Raw genomic sequence first — 19,245 nt, 5'->3', positions numbered from 1 at the left:
GGAGAGGTGTCTGAGGAGGAGAGGTGAGAGAGAAAAGAGATGAGGTGAGAGAGATAAGAGGATCGTGATGATACTTGAAAATTTTCGAAGTGTTTAGAGGGAAAAACAAGAGGAGGTAAGTTAGACTTCTAGGCGAATCTTTAAGAGGCCTGCTCGTGAATATATATTAAGAGGTCCGTCTGCAAAAATCGATTTTTGCATACGAGCCCTCTTAAGGAGCCGTATGCAGAAATGCCGATCGATTTCTACAACTTAAAAAGGGTCTCGTGCAGAAAAATTGTTTACGTAGTAGTGAAACGTTCTTTTCATTATGATTGTGAAGGGTTTGGAACAAAAGAAACTGTGTGATCTTCCGATACCTCCATCAATGCATTGAAGATGCAAAACACTGGGCAAATTGTATTTAATTCGACAAATCCTTATGTAATATATAACTTCATCAAAAGAGATGCACTCAAGTCTCAACCCTTCTACGAGCATGTCCTGATCATGTACAATGTATTTTTCCAATGTTGTCGTTTGAATAAATATTCGGCTGGTGATTCTCTCTCCCATTGACCTTTAATGAGAAAAAATGGTCCAAAGACACCAGAATGCGGAGATTAGGGTTCTTCTCGTACTTCAACATCGCATCCTAATGGTGCAAGTTGTTAGCTCGAACACAAGATCTCACACACACGAGATGGAGAATTCTAACTAGCTGGATGGCACACACAGCGGCACTGCACACCAGCAGCAAATGCACACGCAAGCACACTGCTGCACTTCTATTCACCACACCGATTAACAGGTTATTACATGGCTTAAATAGCCCCACACGCACGCGCACACACACGCTTAGCCACGTTTAGCCGCACAACCCGGTCAATCTGTCACACAACTAACTCCACGAGTACAGCAGGATCACCTCCATTATTTCTGCATGCACGGACTAATTTCTCCACTCACCAACTAATGATGTGCGTATATAGTTCAGACTCCACTCATCGTTCCTACATACACGTACTGACCAAATGAACACGCAGCTGCATCCATTGACTCCAATTAGCACACTAATGACGCACTGATTTACCAAACTCCATGCACACACGTTGTGCTTTCACTAACGGTTGATCAGCTCACCACGATAAATTTGGACACAGACCACTAGGTACAGTAGACTGAATATGATGAAACATAAACAACAAGATTAACTCTAACACAAGTTGCAGCGTTTAATACGTCTAATCCTTATAGTGCCAAGAAAAGGTTCACACTCTACACCCGTGCTTCCTGTACTGACAGCACGACGGTCTCAAACCTGTACTGTTTGCTGGGTGTCCCAGTGTGTGTTTTGTTTGAGCTTGCGAATCATGATATCCTAACGATCGATTGGAAAAGGTAGATGAAGGTGTTTACCCAACGCCACTCATTCCTTACTACGCGAGTCCACCATTCGCACGAATGCACATCACATTAGACGTCGAGGTCATCCGTGTCCATGGCTGATCAGTCTATGTATGTGGCAAATTCAACAAAAAAAAGAGTCAATCAATCATTTTTTCACAAGGGGATACCTAAATAAAAAGAGGAATTCCAGATACACGGAGGTGGTGAGCATAAATTAAAAGGTGTCTTGTGGTTATATATATGAGCAATTTTACAGTGCTTGAGTAGGTATCATGGGGTACCATTTTTTCTATCGTAAATTTGGTACCTTTTGATACCGAGGTACTATGAGATATTAAATTTTACACTAATTTTTTGATACCTTATGATACCTCCTCAAAAACCATAAAATTACTCTGTATATATATATGCATTTATGGGTGAGTAAATGATATTAAAGCCATGATTCAGAAGTACATTATGGTTGTGTTCAGAGGAGGGATTGGGGCACGCAAAACGAAGTACGTATCATGTATGATTAATTAAATATTAACTATTTTTTTTAAAAAATGGATTAATATGTTTTTTTAAAACAACTTTCGTATAGAATTTTTTTGCAAAAAGCACACTGTTTAACAGTTTGAAAAGTGTGCGCGCAGAAAACGAGAGATGTGAGTTGTGAAAATTGGGGGAAGAACACAGCCTATATCGACATAGAACTTATTCTGTAGATCTATCAATCAATTGCCTTTTGTTCAACCGCCACTTTGTTGTTGTCACCGAACTGAACATTCATGGCATGAACTGATGTACGTACTGGGTTTCTAGGCCAAGAACATCTCAATCTGACGATCTTCATAATATGGGTTAAGTCCGATTTATACCCTCAGCTATTGTAACTAATAATATGTCTGTGCTAACGCAACGGCGACTGCATTTGATAATACAAATCAAACAATTCAAGATACATCGTGCATGTTTATTTAGCTCCATGTAAGGTTGTAAACGGATACCAAGTATAAAGAATGGCATAAAATAAATATCATTTCTTGTTTTCCTTCACAATACTGAAGATTTAATCCTAAAAGTTGTAATAGATAAATTTGAGCAGTCAACACTAAACTCATGTAGTATGAGCTCCTCTCATCCTAGGTGACTTGGTGCTATCTCATAAAAGACATGCCTAGCTCCAAAATAGATTAGCTCCACCTCCTATACTTCCTTGATTCAGGACTTATATGTTTACCCCACATCCAATGTCTTCTATAACAAATAGTAGTCAACATAGCACCTGATGGTGTATGATGAATCTTCATAGCCAAAAAAGATATTCCAGTGCAATTGGACTTTCCTCTCTTTACAACCAGCAAATTGCAAACAATCACAGGTTGATGATTAGCCATGGCATGAGAAAGTTCATAACTAAACAATCACAGGTTGATGATTAGCCACGGCATGAGAAAGTTCGTAACCGGTATTGACCGGTGGTTACAGGAGCTCTAGATCGGCGTCGCTGGTGAAGGTGGGAAATGAAGAGATATAGCTCTTCACCGTGCTGTAGATGACTTAGATGGGATCGTTGCAGTGATACAGAGCCACCGCGACGGGGGATCAGCAACTATGAAAAGATGTAGCTTTTCATCGTGCTCTAGATGGGATCGTTGCAGTGATCTAGAGCCACCGCAATGGGGGATTAGCAACTATGATCATGCAGGAAACACGATTAGCAACTATGATCGTGCAAGAAACACCATATCTAATCTAAAAAGAAAGAGCCATGCTCAGCGCCACCAGCTGATTACTACATGCTTGTTTACTGATCACAATGGAAAGTCTCTTAAAAATAGCAGCACTGAACTCACCAAAACTGAAAGGAAAACTACATCGTAGTAAGCAACGTCGGACATAGCATGAACACTGCACAATTCGGGCTAAGTGACAACAGAGCAAAGTTTAGCTATTCCGCTCCATAATCCATGAAGATTTCAAAATAAATCTATCAATAAAAAAATAGTACCTATAGGCTATGTCAATTCTCCTGAACTACCATGGTATAATTCCACGTCTCCGCTCACCAAACTGCTCGATTAAAATAGGTACATAAACTACTTTACCGCTCTGCACCTAACATCTGGACTTCAAAGTATAGCTACAAGGGTTAAAATTTCTCGGGTTGGTGATTGCAAATCACCTGCATATACCCACATACTACGATCAAATTAAAAAAAGCCTCAGTATGGTTGACTTTCCTGCAGAGGAAAATACAGTTAATGAATAGTTAATTGATCACATAAATTTGAATTGTGCTGATACTAAAAGAGAAGAGATGAAACAAGACATCTCATTCCGTACACCCCAAAAATCACAGTAGCTAGCCTTGAATCAGACTGAAATAGACAATCACAAAATGAGCATGTTTGTCCAGATTATGGACCGAAGCATCCATTGCTTAAAAAAAAATCCTATCCTTCATTATCCACTTTTTCTCTCTTTTTGCATGTGGTTAAAGTTAAAGTCAATAAATAGGGTGCATTTCTAAAGAGATTTAATAATCCTATAATAACTCATTTCATTTAGCTAACCTCATCAAATTAACAAGTGAAAACAAACTTAAAGAAAATGAGATCCTATAAATCTGTAGTACCATTCTAAAAAGCTAATTATATGGAAGTGTTCATATCAACTCAGAAATATGATCCATGAAATGGAATTAATTAAGTCAGTTAGAAAAGGAAGATTTTATATAAAACCAAATAATCACTTCCGACCAAAAAACAAGAGTGTGATTGCTTAGCACTTCACACACACACACCATGCATACACTACTACACAAAGCGTTTTTTCGTGCGGTCGATCGGATTTTTGCGTGCGGAGCCTCGGCCCGTCTGGAACAAATCGCCTGGGAAAATCGCGATTTTCTCTTGCCGGTGGCGCCCCCGCACGCGAATTTTCGCCTGCGGTTGCTTATGCTGTCCGCACGGAAAAACAAAAAACCGAAAAAAAAAATTAAGATTTCAAAAAAAAAAAAGAAAACCCTAGATTGGGTCGTCGCCGCCGCTCCAGCCTCGTCGGCGGCGGCGGTGGCATCGCCGCTCCCGCCTCGTCATCGTTGTCGTCGGCGGCGGCGCCGCCTCCCACCGGCCTCCCGCGCCGGATCCGTGGCTGGGGCAGGGCGGCCGGTCACCGGATCTAGGCGGAGACGGCCGCGTGCCATCGTCACCCACCCGCCCGCCGGATCCGCAGCCTGCGCGCTCCCGTCGCCGCCGGGGAAGGGAGGGGAGGAGCCGTGGCCGCCCACCCGTCCGCCGGATTTGCCGCCCGTGTGCTCCCTTCGCCGCAGGGAAGGGGAGGAGCTGCGAGCCGCCCGTCCCGCCTGTGCCGCCGCCGCCTCCCCACGTCCGCCTGCTGCCGCCGAGCTCACCACCGTCCTGCCTGTGGAGAAGGAGGCAGAAGAAGATGGTGAGAGAGAGAGGAATATGAGAGGAGGAGAATGAAGGTGAGAAGGTAAGGGAGAGAGAGAGAGGAGAGAGGGGGCCCGGGGGGAGAGAGAAGGAAGTTAAATTATTTTGAATAGGATGGGAGGGAAGCCTATTTTCCTGCGCCGGTGGATTAGGAGGCCCGCACGCGAAAATAACATATTTTTACATGTGGGCCTGATAAGTGACTCGCACACGAAAATTGATTTTCGTGTGTGGGCGATGACCCAGCTTCGCTCTCCCCTATTTCTCCGTGCGGTCTAACTTACAGACCGCATGGAAACAAAATTGGGTGACGTTCAGGAAAATCAATCCTACAGTAGTGATATATTATTTTGAGAAAATTGTATGTTGAAGTCTAGCAGATTTGAAGGGAAACAACATATGGATATGTATTACCTGCAGATTATGTTTTACTAGTTTAGCTCTCTTAGTAAAATGCCCATCTTTGGTGAACTAACGAAAGAAGCATCACTTGCAATGTTTACATAAGTAGAACTGTGTCAGTAGAGTGCACATGCAGAATTAATTCCTCCTCGATTTCCATCGGGATACGCTAAACTGCACCCAAGGTACGCCACAACTAAAATGCTCCCCTCACAGATACACCAATACCACCTGCGCCCCCCCCTCCCCCTTCCCTCACAGATGCAGAATTAAAAATGAACTCTTGAAATTTGTCCACAACACCCAGTGTAAGTATTTTACTCTAAGATTGACCCATGAATAAAATTTTTACTTGGTGATGTAGACAAATATGAGATGTCCATTTTTAAATCCAACCAATAGTTTTCAGGTTTTTTTCCTACATATTTTCTTATATATATATATATATATATATATATATATATATATATATATATTCTACACCCTGTCACACCCACCTCCCTCTCCTTACCAAGGCCCAAAACCCACCTCCCATCTCGGTCAAAGGCCCCTCCCACCGGTCAAACCCGTCTACAAACTCCTCCCACCACCCATCTCTTCTCAGCTCTCGTCCCAGGACGGTGCAGTAACACGACGACCACTGTGCAGTAACACTGTGTCTTACGTGCAGTAACAATGTTAAAATATAGTTGAAATATAGTCATGACGGATCTCCTTTTGATAAGCTGTTTTTTTTCTAGCATCATGGTGCAAACGGTTTCAAAAAACCTTACATCACTTGGGAGATATTGTTCTTCAAAGCTTGAAATTTTTGCAATTTGTCTCTCCACAAGTAGTAATACTATACTATTACATAGTTACTACTTGTCTGTTATACGTTACTACAATCGCATCATGATGTTACTACACGGCGTTTTACTGTATTTTTTGGATAGTGTTACTGCATAAACACGTGGTAACGTGCATCTTCCGTGCAGTAACACTTTTACTTTTATGCAGTAACAAGTATATGGGTAACATCTGAGACTTTTAACCTATATATTTTTGTTTCAATTCCTGATTTACTGTAATTCACCACAATATTACTGTCAAAAGTGCAGTAACGTCATATACATGCTGTAACACTATATTGGAGGGAGGAGACCGATTTTCTTGAGAAGAGGGAGGAAGACCGGTTTCTTAAAGAGGGGAGTACGTAGATGCATTTTGAACTTTAACCCTCCACATGCAGTAACACTATAGTATCATGGTGGGAACGATTTTAAAAAATAATACATATCTTGTGAGATATTGCTTTTCAAAGATTGGTATTTTGAACTTTAACCCTCCACATGTAGTAACAGAATGTGTAACTTGCAGTAACAAAGGTATATACATGCAGTAACATGGTTTTACCAAATGTATAAAATCGTTCAAAACACTCCTACATCAATCAGATCTCGCTCAAAGCCACCTATAGACTTTACCTATAGTCCACCTACTCGATCTTCATCTCGTAAAAATGACATAGTAAAACTATAATTATCGTGCAGTAATATAGCTACCTGAAAGTGGTAATATGCGCCTATTATGTAGTAACACTTCTACTTTTGTGCAGTAACAAGTATATGGTTAGCATGTGAGGCTTTAACCCATATATTTTTGTGTTGATTCCTGGTCTACTATAATTTTACTATGACGTTACTACCAGAAGTGCAGTAACGTCCTATGTGTTATAAAGTAACGTCACATGTTACTGTACTTTTACAACAATGTTACTACTAGAGCATAGTAACATGTTATGAGTTTCGATAGTGAAAGATATTAGAAGTGATAATCATATTACTTTCTCATAAAATTCTTAAAACAAATAGCATCATTAAATGAATTGGTTAGAAGAATATGCTTTGAACTATGAGGTCATGGGTTCAAGTTTTGAATTTGACAATTTATTTTTTATTTTTTCAAAAAAGAGAAAAAAATGTTTCAGGGAGAAAAAAAAAGAAAAAAATAAAATAAAAAAAGAGAGAGACCGGGAGCGAGAGAGAGAACGGAGGGGGAGCGAGAGAAACAGAAAAAAATCGGATTGGTGACGGTGAAGCCAAAGCAGATATGTGATCCAACATAGAAATCAAAGCAGACATGTGATCCACATAGAAACGTACGTTGACAAGTTTGGAGCGACGAAAATGCGGAACAAAAAAGCGTAAAAAGCCGCGTCGCCCGCAACCCGCGCCCCCTCCTCCGCGCTCCTCCATCGCCGTCCCGCACCCTCGCCTCGCCTCTCCTCCGCGCCGCGACGCCCCGCAACCCGCGCCCCCTCCTCCGCGCGCCTCCATCGCCGCCCCGCACCCTCCCTCGCCTCTCCTCTGCGCCGCCCCTCCACCAGCAGCCGGCGCGGTCCGGCGCCCCTCTCCTCTCCACCCGCGTCGCCACCGTCCCCACTGCGCGCCGCCGCCCATCGCCGCCCCACCGCGCCTCCACCCCTAGCCGGAGAGGCGCCGGCCGCGCCGCCCCTCCACCTCCACCCGGCGCCCCTCTCCTCTCCACCCGCGTCGCCGCCGTCCCCACTGCGCGCCGCCGCCCATCGCCTCCCCACCGCGCCTCCACCCCTAGCCGGAGAGGCGCCGGCCGCGCCGCCCCTCCACCTCCACCAGAAGCCGTCCCCACACTGCACCGCCGCCCCTCGCCTCCCCACCGCCCTCAACCTGCATCGCCTCCTCGCCCTTCGACGCCCTCGACCGCTCAAGGTGGTCACAGACGCCGTCATCTGAAGGTATGTATCCCCTCCTATCCCCTCCTGCCCCACCATGACGCCCGACGATATGGCCGCCGCATGTTTGATGAAATGTCCAGTAAGAAGCTCCATCCGTGGACTCAATCTGCTATGGGGAAATGAGCACCAAATGAACATGCACTTGAATATTGTACAGATCGATTGCTACATGTATGATTTCTTTTATAATTCTTCATGTACATAGGTTGAATATGAAATAATACCTCGGTTACCATGTGCCTGCCTCACTTCCAAACCTTTCAATCAGCTGACACATGAGCTATAGAACAAACAACGATTCATGCTTTTTACGCGGGTTGTTCTATATAATATTACTACCCCTCAATGCTTGTAATGTTATTTTTATCATGATGACTCTCAGTTCAGCTTAATTATATTGAAAAACTATGGTGTCAAGAGTAGCATGCTTGAGTGCTTAGGGATACAACAATATTTTTAGATGAAAGATGAGGGTTGAAAAATCATTAGTTTACAAATGCAGAACTACCTTTTTTTCTCCAACCCACCTCACTATTTTGCTAATGACATGATGATTGGAGGAGGGCAGCGTTGCAATCATTCTTCTGTATATATATTATTGGTATATACTTTTGACGGATGATTTCGGTAGGCGTATTTTATATATATATGCGATCCTTCATTACCATATCAGTTCGAACAGTTGCTTCCCACCCACATAACCTCCTTCCCTGCATTGAAGGTATATCCAATTAATTCGCTTAATTTCCTTTACTGTGTGTTGCCAATTTTCAACGTTTTTATAATACTACCATCAGCACCACTGGGATTCTGCCTGATGGTTTGTACTGGATTGAACTCTAATAAATTTTGACTTATGCGTTTCAGGGTTCCAATGGATAGCAACTTTGGGGCCTCTCGACCGACATCGTTGACAGGATCAGGTGAGTTTTTCAAAAAATATAATAATAGGTCAATAGCTCAACCTTTGCCCTTTGTTCTTATCTGTTCCATTCATATATTTTTTCCATTCTTGGTTCAGCCGGTGATCCTCCCCTTGGAGTTCTTTCAGACATTACTAATCTCAGTGCTGCTGAATTAAGAAGGAAACGTGCTAGAGAGAGGTATGCTTTGTTGAGTGTGGACGAGAAGGAGGCGAGGAATAAAAAGGCCCGTGAGAAGAGGCGCCAAAAGAAGGAGGAATGCCAAGGAGGGAATTAATCTGGTGCTGCTGTGAAAGGTAACCACAAGCCAACTCAACTCATCTTGGGCCATCTATTCTATCAACTCATCTTAACCCACATAGCGAGTGACCAAAGATATCCACAAAAAAGCCATCTATTCTATTGATTTGCATCTCTTCACCGAATATGAATGAAGAACCCAACAGCTATTGCATCTTATTTTTGAAGGGGTGCATGCTTATTTCCTTTATCTTTCACACACTTCCAATGCCAGACAATGCAATGCATAACCATAAATTTAATCAAGCAACCATTTAAGGCAGAGAAAATACTTACTGCAAGTGTGTGGGATAAGTGTGTTAAATGCCTCATATATTTCTCTATTCTTTGCTGTAATATGTATCGGTACTAATGAAAATATATTCTGCCAATTATGCCAAACAATCTTCTAATTTCGCGGCGTCGGAACAGCCCCACTTGGCGATATTACAAATATAAGAGCTGCTGATATAATGACGTGCCAAATGGAAGTGAATGATTCTCCCGCACTGCATCAAGGTAAGAATAACATATTATTACAGTCCGCATGCTATTATTGTTGTGTACAGTCTGATAACGTGATGATTCTATCTTTTAATAGAAAGTGAAGCTTCCCATCTCAACATCACACCTAGACGTCTCCCATTTACAATCATCAACAATGTAGCTCACTATGGTCCCAACGAAGTACCTTTGAGCTGTGTAATTCAAACAACTCAAAACATGAATTCTTCTGGCTTTATAGTTGATAATTCAAGTAAGCGGTTTCTTTTCATTAATGGGATTACAGTGTTACGATTTGTAGTTTTTATAAATCACAATATATATATATTACTTACTGTATGTTACAACAGGAAGTGAAACTCATTATGATCCAATCCTAACAAGTGGAAACCAAAATACACATAGCCCAATGCATGAATGTGGTATATTTGAAGGCAATGATCAGAATGACGACATCTCTCTAGGTAATACTAATATTTCTTCATAATATGTTTGTTACTACCAAATTGTCAACAAAAAACCTCTTTGCGAACAGATTAGATGAGTATTAAGATTGTTATTGATTATGACGAGCAAACAATTACATAGATCTTCTTATTATGTTGGCACATCAATAGATAATGAAGTGGTGTGTGCGCCATCCAGTATTACAAAAGACCATCTACAGTCAAAGCTACCTCAATGTAGTGACAAGCCTGTGACTCTTACAACGGAGCAGAAGCAAGCTAAGGTGGACCGACAGAGATCACGACGTCAATCACTAACAAAAGAACAAAGATTAGATATGAACGCCCGACGTAGGGTAGCAAGGCAAAATATGCCAGATGTGGAAATACATGATATGAATGTCTGCCTTAGGTCAATACGACAAAGTGTTACTTCAGGGGAAAGGTCTGCTCTTTTGGCACGACGTAATGCACTCTATGCAGCTAGGCGTGACAAACCATGCGCTGAATCAATTGCATTGGAGTGCCCTGAGGGTAGCAGCCCGTCGTTGCTAGATCCAACGCCTTGCTTGGAAACAACCGGTGATGTGCCAGCTACATCGAACCTGCAAGCTGAGCATGCTGCAGATCATCTTGCACGATCGAGCACCTTCGAGGATGGTATCATATATATATATATGTTATCATTCATACTTGCAATTTGTAACCTTCCGCATACTAACTTTTCATTCCACTATAGATGATATGGATTCCTTCATGGATGATGACACCGACGATGAATACTACATGTTTGCTAGGCTAGGTACCGTCGTCGTCGTCATACCTGAAACTCTCTCTTTCACTTCAGTAGATATTAGAAACTAAACTACTTCCCTCTAAACAATCCCAGGCGATGATGAGGATGACGAGATGGTACAATCCGATGACGACGACACGCAAGCACCGACCTCTTCGATTCCTGATCCATTCGATTGTGTGTATAGCAACATCCCACAAAGCACAAATGTTCTGAAGCCTGAGCCTGACTGTAAACATTGTGGCGCCAAGAGGTTCTAGTACGAACCGTCGGGCTTCTGTTGTCGGGATGGCAAGATCAAGCTTGTAGAAAACGAGACACCCCCTGAACTGATGAGGCTCTGGACAAGCTCGGATCCAGATGCCAAGCATTTTCGGGAAAACATTAGATATTTCAACGGCCACTTCTTGTTCACTACCCTTGGTGTAAGCCTTGACAAGGCCTTTGCAAACATGAGCTCGGGTGTGTACACATTTCGGGCCCATGGTCAGATCAATCATAACATACATTCTTTCGGTCCTAGAGAGTCTGGTCCAGAGCATCTCGAGTTGTATTTCTACGATGACGATCCAACCTTGAGTCACAGATTCCCGTTCTCCGAGCCTTGACCAGGATGTGATCAGGACTGTTTCAGACGTCCTTTGGAACAACCCGTACTCGGAGACATTTAGAAGTCTGGGCCAGGCTGATGACCTCGCGAACTACCGCGTGACACTAAATCTAGATCATAGGTTGGACCAAAGGTGTTACAATGTGCCGATGACAACTGAGGTCGCTACTGTCTGGGTTGAGGGAAACGAGAGAAGGAAGTTTGAGCCTAGCGTGACAATATACGGTAACGACCGTACCCGTAAATGCATCCAGCCTTTCTACGGATGTTACGATCCACTCTCGTATCCTTTGTTCTTCCCTAGAGGAGAGAGTCGTTGGCATCAAGGTCTTCCAAAGGACAAAATAACCATGGAGGCTGCAAACACGCGTCATGGCGATGATCCTGGTAAGTTTATCTTCGTACTGTGTTGACTAAAACAATTGATAATTGTCCGTTACATGACTGCACTAACCCAGATGTTTCTCATGTGCAGATTGTACCAGCAAGATACGAGTCTTTGTAAGGGACTACTACTGCTACAAATTCCAGATGCGTCGTGGGATTTTCAATCCTATACTTCACGGCGGACGCCTGTTCCGGCAGTTCGCTGTTGACATGTACATCAAGGTTGAGAGCTCCCGTCTGGACTATGTGAGGAACAACCAGAAGGAGATAAGGGCTGACCTGTATCAAGGGTTAATGGACAGCATCCAGGCTGGGGAGAGTCGAGCAAGCGCGGTCGGCAAACGGACTGTGTTGCTAGCGTCGTTCGTAGGTGGTGGCCGAAATATGAAGCGCCGCTACATGGATGCCATGGCCTTAGTACAGAAGTACGGGAAGCCAGATATATTCCTTACAATGACAAGCAACCCAAAGTGGGATGAAATTACTTGTGAGCTTGAGCCTGGCCAGACACCACAAGATCGTCCTGATCTTGTGGTCCGTGTCTTTCGAGCCAAGTTAGAGGACCTAAAGAAGCAGTTGTTCAAGAAACACATTCTTGGCAAGGTCATTGCACATGTTTATGTTGTTGAGTTCCAGAAGAGGGGTCTGCCGCATGCACACCTCTTATTGATCATGAGTAGTCGATACAAGCTAACATCTGCGGACCAATATGACCACATCGTCTCGGCTGAGCTTCCCGATAAGAAAAAGTATAGAGAGTTGTATGATATGGTTGTTAAGCATATGATGCATGGCCCTGGTGGTCCACTCAACGGTAAATGCCAATGCATGCGAGATAGAAAGTGCAGGAACAACTACCCACGAGAGTTCAACCCTACAACCTTGCAAGGCAAGGATTCATACCCGTTGTATAGGAGACATAATGACGGTAAGAGTCGGATGGTTAGAGGCCACCCTCTCGATAATAGGTGGGTTGTCCCGTACAATCCATATCTTCTATGGATGTACAACTGTCACATGAATGTCGAGGTTTGTTCAAGTATCAAGGCAGTAAAGTACCTCTTTAAATACCTATACAAGGGACACGACAGGGCCTCGATATCCATAAACGAGGCAGATAACAACGGCGAAATCGATGAGATTCAGCGCTACAGGGATGCGAGGTGGGTGACCCCTCCAGAAGCCTTGTGGCCTATATATGGGTTTGACATATGCCACATCTCGCCGTCTGTTAGGCGGTTGCAACTTCATCTGCCAAACATGCACATGTTGGCTTTCGATGCAGACAAGGATCTCCGTGACGTTCTTGATAAGGAAGACGCAGGCAGGTCGATGCTTACAGCGTATTTCGAGGCAAACAGGCAGCATGTCTGGGCTCGAGATATCCTTTATAGGGATTTCCCAATGTGGTTTACTTGGCAGACGCCAAGTAAATACTGGAAAAAAAGAGAGAAAGGAGGCCAGGTCGGGAGAATTGTGTGTGCCCACCCGGCAGAGGGGGAGCGTTACTATCTTTGGGTGTTGCTAAACCACGTGGCAGGCTCCACCTCATTCGAAGACCTACGTACCGTTGATGGCGTGGTCATGCCTTCATTCCGTGCTGCAGCTGAAAGAAGGGGTCTTATAGAGGCAGACAACACCCTCCACGAGTGCCTTACGGAGGCCAGTGTCTTCCAGATGCCAGTGTCGCTACGCAGGTTATTCGCTACCATATTGGTGTATTGCGAACCTAGCGATGTCCGTGGTCTTTGGGACAAACATCTAGATGCCATGTCTGATGACTACAGGCGTAACAACACATGCCCTCATGTTGTCCAACAGATTGTGCTGATAGATATCCTAGGCATGCTGCAATCAATGGGAAAGGAAATCACATCGTTTCCGCTCCCTGAAATTGACGAATGACATGATAGTACCAGAGGAGATCCTAGAGAGATTATTGAGGAGTCATCCATTGGTGTGGAGACGGACGATATGAACCTCTCAGACCAGCTGAATGATGAGCAAAGGTCTGCATTCAACAAAATCATGAATGCAGTTGGCAGTGCTCAGGGGGGTGTTTTCTTCGTAGATGGCCCAAGAGGCACGGGGAAGACTTTCCTGTATAGGGCGCTGCTAGCTACGGTTCGCGGCAAAGGAGATATAGCGGTGGCAACCGCGACGTCGGGTGTTGCAGCTTCTATAATGCCTGGAGGCCGGACCGCACATTCGCGGTTCAAGATCCCCCTCAACATTGAGGAAGGGTCTTATTGCAGCTTCACCAAACAAAGTGGGACGGCGAAGCTTCTCCAGATGGCGTCGCTTATAATATGGGATGAGTCCTCCATGACAAAGAGGCAAGCGGTTGAGGCCCTCGATATGAGCATGAGAGATATAATGGGTTGTCCGCGTTCTCCGTTTGGATGGAAGACGATTGTGTTTGGAGGGGATTTCAGGCAGGTGCTCCCGGTCATCAGGAAGGGCACTAGGTCTCAGATAACAGATGCCACTCTACGCAGGTCCTATCTTTGGGATTGTATGGTTCAATTGAAGCTTGTTCGCAATATGAGGGCGTAGAGCGACACGTGGTTTGCGGACTACCTCCTTCGAGTTGGGAATGGAACCGAGGAGGTGAACAAGGAAGGACTCATAGGCCTTCCTTCGGATATTTGCGTGTCGTGCAAAGGGAATGAAACGGACCTCGAAAGGCTCATCGATACCGTGTTCCCCAACCTAAACGATAACCTGACGGACCCAAACTACATCACATGTAGGGCCATATTGTCCACTCGGAATGAGTTCGTCGATCGAATAAACGTGAAGATGATTGAGCAGTTTAGATGGGATGTGATGACATATCATAGTTTTGACCGAGCAAAGGATGACCCTCATAACTATTACCCGCCGGAATTCTTGAACTCTCTAACTCCAAATGGGCTACCTCCGCATGTGCTTAAGCTGAAGATAAACTGCCCCATCATGCTTTTGAGGAACATTGACCCATCCAACGGGCTTTGCAATGGGACAAGGCTGGTGGTTCGTCAATTCGGAAAAAATGCTATTGACACAGAGATTGTTGTAGGGAAGCAAGCTGGAAAAAGAGTTTTCCTTCCTCGGATACCTCTATGTCCTTCTGATGATGAGATGTTCTCGTTTCGCTTCAAGAGGAAGCAATTTCCGGTTAGATTGAGCTTTGCATTCACCATCAATAAGGCGCAGGGTTAAACCATTCCAAATGCAGGCGTCTACTTACCAGAGCCTGTCTTCTCTCATGGTCAACTATACGTCGCGCTGTCTAGAGCAACCTCTAGAACAAACATAAAAATACTATCGATGCCGGTAGAAGACAAGAAACAAAATAAAAAGTCTAAGCGTACTGGCGTGAAGGGCAATGAGAAGAAAGGAAAGGAATTGTCTAAACAGGCTGCAACATACACAAAAAATATTGTGTTTAGAGAGGTCCTCACAGATTAGAAAAGGTATATTATGTGACTAATTAACCGTCCACAATATGCTTGCTTAAATTCCATTCTTACTGCTGAGTGCTTCTTCACAGTTTAGTTCACGTATGGCTTTGTATGTATTAGGTGTTTTCTGAAGACGGTGAAATAAATCACCTATAAGATCTGATCTTTGGAGGATAATATCTTATGTTGAATATTATTATACTGAAATTCTGCGATTGCTTTGCACCTTTGTTCCCTAAAATATGTGATTCACTTGAATGCCATTAATTCCTAGCAGTACTTGTGCAACTGGCTGCATCAAAAATTATATTTTGTAAGATGTTTACATCTGAACCCCCTGTACATAAAACTTGCTATTGGAATCACTGTTGCAAATATATTGTGTCACTAGCCCGATTAGGATAGGAGAATTGCACAAATGTTTTAGTTTTCCAAGTTATAACTGAAGTATATTAGGTTAATTTGAAACAACAGTGACTAAATGAGGTCCACATTTAATAATAGTGGATCATGCAATTTACCTGAAATTTATCTGAAGCATTCCATGGCTTTAGATAATACAAATACAAATTTATCTGAAGCATTCCATCTTCCATTTAATAATTGATTTTACTTTCTTAGATAGCTGGGGAGATGTCGGATTGCATCTTTGGCAATGGGGTGCTGTGCCTGGATTAGGAGCAAATTAAAACATTATTATGCTCTTGATCTATTATTGTCAGGATGACAAAGCAAGATGGACTATAGGGACCACTATTATTTTAACATTTAGGATTTGTGGATTTCTTTCATTTTTTGTTTTTTCTCTGACCATTTCTGCACTTTTGTCTATTCATATGCAAGCTGGATAGACCCAGTGGAAGCATTGTAGGCGTGTGCAAGAAATGGTGAAGGGATGCATCTAGCACAAATTTCCTTCCTGATGAACATTCATTGTTAACAGTAGGTAATTGTATAAAATTAACTTACAATTCCATTTCAATCGCCATATAGGACTTTTTTGGAGAGGAGGAAGTTTACCAGATTTGAACTAATTTTTGTGAAGTCTTATGTTCCAAAGAAGCCCTGAAGCTAAAAGATGGCAAGTATGTGATGTGAACTTTGTGCGGTGAAATAAACCTGGAGCCTTTGATCTGCATATGTAGCTGTTGATTTTATAGATCGAACCCATTTATGCCTTTTGAATGCATGATCAAATTTTTGGTCAAATAAGGGCATCTATATAGTTAATGTGGACTGATGGCATATTTAATATATTAATAATATTTATTTGGTCAGTGTTTGACTTGACATACACTCTGAAACTGCATGTATAATAGAACTTGTATTTGTTTACAGATCTCTGTTTACTGATTTTAGACATTCAGTGGCATTTTAGTTCATTTTTCTTATCTTTCGCTGATCATTTGACCATATGTGGTTTTGTACTCTTTATCTGTGCACATACCTATGTTGCTGCTACTCATGATCAGATGGTAGTTGCATGATGATATATCATCAGTTGGAATTAGATTGTGAGAGAACTTGATGATTTAATTTCTGTACATTTTACTTATTTGTTTCAGGAATTCAGTGGGTTACAACTATGGTTCTCTGATCTGCTGACCTACTATCTTTCTTTTTTCTTGGTACATAATGCCTAGATGTTTGGGCTAAGAAACTAAATTGTGTCAAGCAGGGACTCCCGCTGACGCCGTCGCCGCCTCGCCCCTAACGACAACCGCTGAAGCCGAAGACCACCGATCCACGTCGAGGACCACCGAAGCCAGCAACACCCGCCTTGCCGATCTCCTCTGTAGCTGCTGCCGACCGTCGCCGCTGCCCACATCGCCGATCTACTCCGCGGACGCCGTTTCATCTATACGAAATTTGACTTATGAAGCATAGCATATTGTGGTATTGCCTATGATTTTACTTGCAAGGAATAAAATATGCTCCGACAATAGTGTATTTAGGCGCCATTGTTTTGCAGTTGCTGCTGCTTTTTAGCAGAACTAGCCTGATGCTTATAAGCATCAGCTATTCCATTGTTTTGCTTATGGCTGATTACTGGATCTTCTATGAACTGATGCATTGCCTATGCTTGCCTGCCTCTGTGTGTGTTGTGTGCTTGTCAGCACTGATTCCAGATGCGTGCAGTCAGCTCTATTGTGTAGATACTAGATACTGGTGTTGGATTGAGAGGGTTGCATTTTGAAGTTACTTTGGTTGGCATGAAGCTATTGTGCAGATACTGTATACTGTTTTTTTTTTAAAAAAAGTTGGATACTGGAGTTCCTGTGACTAATTGAAAATCATAGGTCTCTTGGATTGAGCCTTCCAAGCTTTGACAAGTTAGATTTGAGCGTGTTTGCATATTTCGTACGAGTACAGGAAAATATGCATTACATTTCCATGATACTAGAATATGGAGTAATCTGGAATTAGATGGTTTACGAAGAATGTGGTGATATTTTAGTGCTAAATAATTTTATCTTTTCTCTCTTTTTCTTTATATTGATCTTTAATCTATCTCATGGATTAGCAACTGAAAAAAAAACTTATGCCAGAATATAAAAATGGCCGTGTTTTATATATTATCTTGACGGTTGATCTTTTGTAGATTCTTATACAGTATGCCATGCTCGAAGTTTTATCGTGCTCGTAGTGGACCAAGAAAGTCAAATGCTCTATGTATTAGACCCAAATCCACTTATGCCAGAATATAAAAATAACCCAAATATGAGATACACCAGAAAACTGATAACTATTTGTGATCACTTCAATAAAGGTATGAGGAAGGCATGCCCTAGCTCTAGGTGGAATGAAGACATCAACTTGTGGAGGCAAGTATTTGTCAATAATCCGGTTTACAACAGGTAAGTTATCTTCTTACAAACTCGTTCAAACCAACAAATTTAACTGTGTAGAGAAAGGGAAGCTAACTCTTCAATTTCCTTAGGAGTTTATCGGGTTTTCTTGTTCATCTCTTCATGTGTACATGGAATAATAAAGAACCACATTTGCCGGCAATTAATGTAAGTCGTGACAGGCATTGATTATTCATATATTACATTATTACACATTTACCAATATTTAACTTATTAAATACATGTGCAGGACGGTGACGAGCTAAGGAAACTTTTTTTTGATAAATCTACTGATGTACCAACAAAATGAGTGTGAAAGCAACATCCCTAACGGCGCACAAGATTTTCTAAAGTGTATAAAAAATGCGCAACATTAGGGTAGTTATTTAACTATATGAAACAACATTAGGGTACTTATTTAACTATAATATGGAGTGATTTAATTTGAGGTGGTCATCCATTAAAAATACCGTATCTACAAATGCTGGATGTTCGCTTTATTTGTATGACATCATCAAATTTTCATAGTCTTCTATCTATGTTGCTTTTTATAATTTAATAAACGCCATGAGATTGTTTTAAGCGCAAAAAAGGTTTCACTACGCTTCTGTAATGATAACATATATCTTGCTTTCAATTTAATCTCATAATAATTATGACATGTAGTTTCATTACGATGCCATATTTGTCTTTTTGATACCAGATTTTATCCCCCGTGATCAACAAAATTTCCCGTAGCAACGCACGGGCACCCAACTAGTAAAATAAAAAGAGAGAGAGATCGGGAGCGAGAGAGAGAAGGGAGATCGGGAGCGAGAGGGGGGGATCGGGAGCGAGAGAGAAGGGAGGGAGAGAGAGAAGGGAGATTGGGAGCGAGAGAGGGGGGATCGGTAGCGAGAGATCGGGAGGGGGAGGGAGGGAGGGGGAGGGGGGTGGATCAGAGGAGAAGGGGAGGGGGTATAGAATAACTATTCTATACCCATACCCCAGGTGTAAAATAGTCTTACCCTACGTATATA

General features: G+C 42.7%; 3 protein-coding genes and 1 pseudogene across 3 annotated transcripts; 3 read left to right on the top strand and 1 right to left on the bottom strand.

Moving 5' to 3' along the window:
- Positions 1-3,599: 3,599 nt before the first annotated feature.
- Positions 3,600-8,222, bottom strand: LOC127780149 (uncharacterized; annotated as a pseudogene).
- On the top strand, positions 7,378-11,527 carry LOC127779175 (uncharacterized). The gene is made up of 8 exons (XM_052305893.1): positions 7,378-8,909; positions 9,008-9,205; positions 9,621-9,707; positions 9,790-9,945; positions 10,043-10,156; positions 10,310-10,798; positions 10,878-10,940; positions 11,028-11,527. The coding sequence occupies exons 3-8, from the start codon at positions 9,662-9,664 to the stop codon at positions 11,192-11,194; spliced, it is 1,035 nt and encodes a 344-aa protein (XP_052161853.1). The 5' UTR covers positions 7,378-8,909; positions 9,008-9,205; positions 9,621-9,661; the 3' UTR covers positions 11,195-11,527.
- LOC127780148 (uncharacterized) lies at positions 11,267-18,653 on the top strand. The gene is made up of 7 exons (XM_052307107.1): positions 11,267-11,396; positions 11,521-11,931; positions 12,020-15,389; positions 16,371-16,462; positions 17,056-18,235; positions 18,319-18,394; positions 18,477-18,653. Exons 1-3 carry the CDS (start codon positions 11,267-11,269, stop codon positions 13,834-13,836), a joined length of 2,358 nt encoding a protein of 785 aa, XP_052163067.1. The 3' UTR covers positions 13,837-15,389; positions 16,371-16,462; positions 17,056-18,235; positions 18,319-18,394; positions 18,477-18,653.
- LOC127780147 (uncharacterized) lies at positions 13,906-15,135 on the top strand. The gene is made up of 2 exons (XM_052307106.1): positions 13,906-14,370; positions 14,488-15,135. Exons 1-2 carry the CDS (start codon positions 13,906-13,908, stop codon positions 15,133-15,135), a joined length of 1,113 nt encoding a protein of 370 aa, XP_052163066.1.
- Positions 18,654-19,245: the final 592 nt, after the last annotated feature.

The sequence above is a fragment of the Oryza glaberrima genome, chromosome 7 (assembly GCF_000147395.1).
Source record: "Oryza glaberrima chromosome 7, OglaRS2, whole genome shotgun sequence".
In the NCBI taxonomy this organism is placed as follows: domain Eukaryota; kingdom Viridiplantae; phylum Streptophyta; class Magnoliopsida; order Poales; family Poaceae; genus Oryza; species Oryza glaberrima.
This window is presented reverse-complemented; position numbering and strand designations above follow the sequence as displayed.